The following is a 2,269-nucleotide window of genomic DNA, read 5'->3' as shown; positions in this document are numbered from 1 at the left end:
GCATTTCTCCGGGGGCCTCTGGGGCGCGGGGACGCCCTGGAGGGGGTCATGGTCCCTAAGGATGAGCAGGGGTCTGGAAGTTTCTAGACGGGGCTGCCAGCTGCTCCCCCTCTTTTGCCAGAGCAGGTCTGCCTGCAGCTGGGGCTGGGCAGGGAGAGGCCAGAGGCCAGACATGAATATGCACGCGCCTCGTGCATATGAATGCAGCTCATGAATATGCAGGCCACTCATGAATATGCGCGCGCCTCATGAATATGTATGTTCGTCCGGAATGCGAATGTTAAGGTGGGGGCAGCAGCAGGCTCAGGCCAGCAGCCCCAGGTGGTGGGCGTGGCCAGGGGTGGAGGCCTCACCCAGGATTCACATCGGGGTGGGACCGTCCATCCGGGCCCAGACGGGGCTCTGTGGTTTGCATGACGGCGGGCGCCCACAAAACGCCAGGGGCGGGGGGGGGGGGGGGGGCACAAGGCACAGCATAGCTTGGTCCCCCGTTGGCTCTCAAGAAAGAGACTGAGCCCCAACCAGTGTGGCTTCCGACTTCCTTCTGGACAAAGCCATGGTGGGGGGGGCCAAGGCAGAGGCAGCTAGGGGCGATCAGGCTGGCAGGGGGTTAGGGGTGATCAGGCTGGCAGGGGAGGGCAGTTGGGGGCGATCAGGCAGGCAGAGGCATCTAGGGGTGATCAGGCTGGCTGGCAGGGGGTTAGGGGCGATCAGGCCGGCAGGGGAGGGCAGTCGGGTGCATTAGGCAGGCAGGCAGCTGAGTGGTTAGGAGCCAGCGGTCCTGGATTGTGAGAGGGATGTCTGATCGCCTGTTTAGGTGGGATTGGGCCTAAACCGGCAGTCAGACATCCCTCAGGTTCCCAGGTTGGAGGGGGTGCAGGCTGGGTGGGCTGAGGGACACACCCCTCTCCTGCCCTCCCCTCCCCTCCCCGCCCATGCATGAATTTTGTGCACTAGGCCTCTCATCTATCATCATAATAAAAAGCATACTATGCAAATCAACTCTCAAAGGCCGAACCGCGGAACGACCGCCCTTGACCGGAATCGGAATCGAACCCGGGGCCCTTTGCTCCCCCAGGCCGACACTCTATCCACCGAGCCCTCACCCAGCCCCGGGCGAGCCTGTGCCTGTAGATAAAACGGCTGAACATCCCTACCATGCCGACCGGTGGCACGTTTTTCCCAAAAAACTCAGGGTCACCACGTCGACCTGGGCAAACTCTTTATGATTTTTCTGGACCAACTGGGGCCGGGATGATGCGGTGGCGGGGGGAGGAGAGGGAGGAGGAGGAGGGAGGGAGGGAGGGAGGCAGGGAAGGGGAGGGGCGGGATGAACCTGTCTGCAGGGCACACACATCCCTGGCAGTCTGGAAAAGACAAGAAAAAAAAAAGCAGCAGAATCTGGTTATCCGTCCCCGGAGGCCGCAGCAGACACCGGCCGGCCGGCCGCGGGCTCGGCTTACAGGACACAGGCGCCCGCTCCCCGCGCCGCCCGCCGCCCGCTGCTGAGAGAATTCCATCGGGACACGGACGGTCCTCGGCGACCTTGTCCGAGGCACCAAGGTCGTACGTAGCTCGGGGTTTTCAAAGGCCGGGGCCTCCCCCACCGTACACATGAGGGCACACGCCCTCCTGGGGTTCCGCGGGGAGGTTGGGGGTGGGTTTGGGGTCTGGGAAGACGCCATGAACCATGTCCGCCCTGCCCGGCCGGTGTGGCCCAGTGGTCAGAGCGCCATGTCCGCCCTGCCCAGCCGGTGTGGGTCAGTGGTCAGAGCGCCGTGTCCACCCTGCCCGGCCGGTGTGGGTCAGAGGTCAGAGCACCGAGTCCGCCCTGCCCGGCCGGTGTGGGTCAGAGGTCAGAGCGCCATGTCCGCCCTGCCCAGCCGGTGTGGGTCAGAGGTCAGAGCGCCGTTCCCACCCTGCCCGGCCGGTGTGGGTCAGTGGTCAGAGCGCCGTTCCCACCCTGCCCGGCCGGTGTGGGTCAGCGGTTACAGCGCCGAGTCCGCCCTGCCCGGCCGGTGTGGGTCAGAGGTCAGAGCACCGAGTCCGCCCTGCCCGGCCGGTGTGGCCCAGCGGTCAGAGCACCGAGTCCGCCCTGCCCGGCCGGTGTGGCCCAGCGGTCAGAGCGCCGTGTCCGCCCTGCCCGGCCGGCTGTGGCCCAGCGGTCAGAGCGCCGTGTCCGCCCTGCCCGGCCGGTGTGCCCAGTGGTCAGAGCGCCGTGTCCACCCTGCCCGGCCGGTGTGGGTCAGCGGTTACAGCGCCGTGTCCG

The 2,269-nt window shown here is 66.1% G+C and overlaps 1 protein-coding gene across 1 annotated transcript in view; it reads right to left on the bottom strand.

The window, feature by feature from the left end:
* The window catches only part of TMC3 (transmembrane channel like 3), a 41,236-nt gene extending 41,186 nt beyond the window's left edge, over positions 1-50 (bottom strand). The window contains exon 1 of the mRNA XM_036443147.1: positions 1-50. This exon is cut by the window's left edge and continues 39 nt beyond it. Within this exon, the coding sequence (XP_036299040.1) occupies positions 1-50 (50 nt within the window).
* Positions 51-2,269: the final 2,219 nt, after the last annotated feature.

Source organism: Pipistrellus kuhlii, unplaced genomic scaffold (assembly GCF_014108245.1).
Source record: "Pipistrellus kuhlii isolate mPipKuh1 unplaced genomic scaffold, mPipKuh1.p scaffold_m20_p_181, whole genome shotgun sequence".
In the NCBI taxonomy this organism is placed as follows: Eukaryota; Metazoa; Chordata; class Mammalia; order Chiroptera; family Vespertilionidae; genus Pipistrellus; species Pipistrellus kuhlii.
This window is presented reverse-complemented; position numbering and strand designations above follow the sequence as displayed.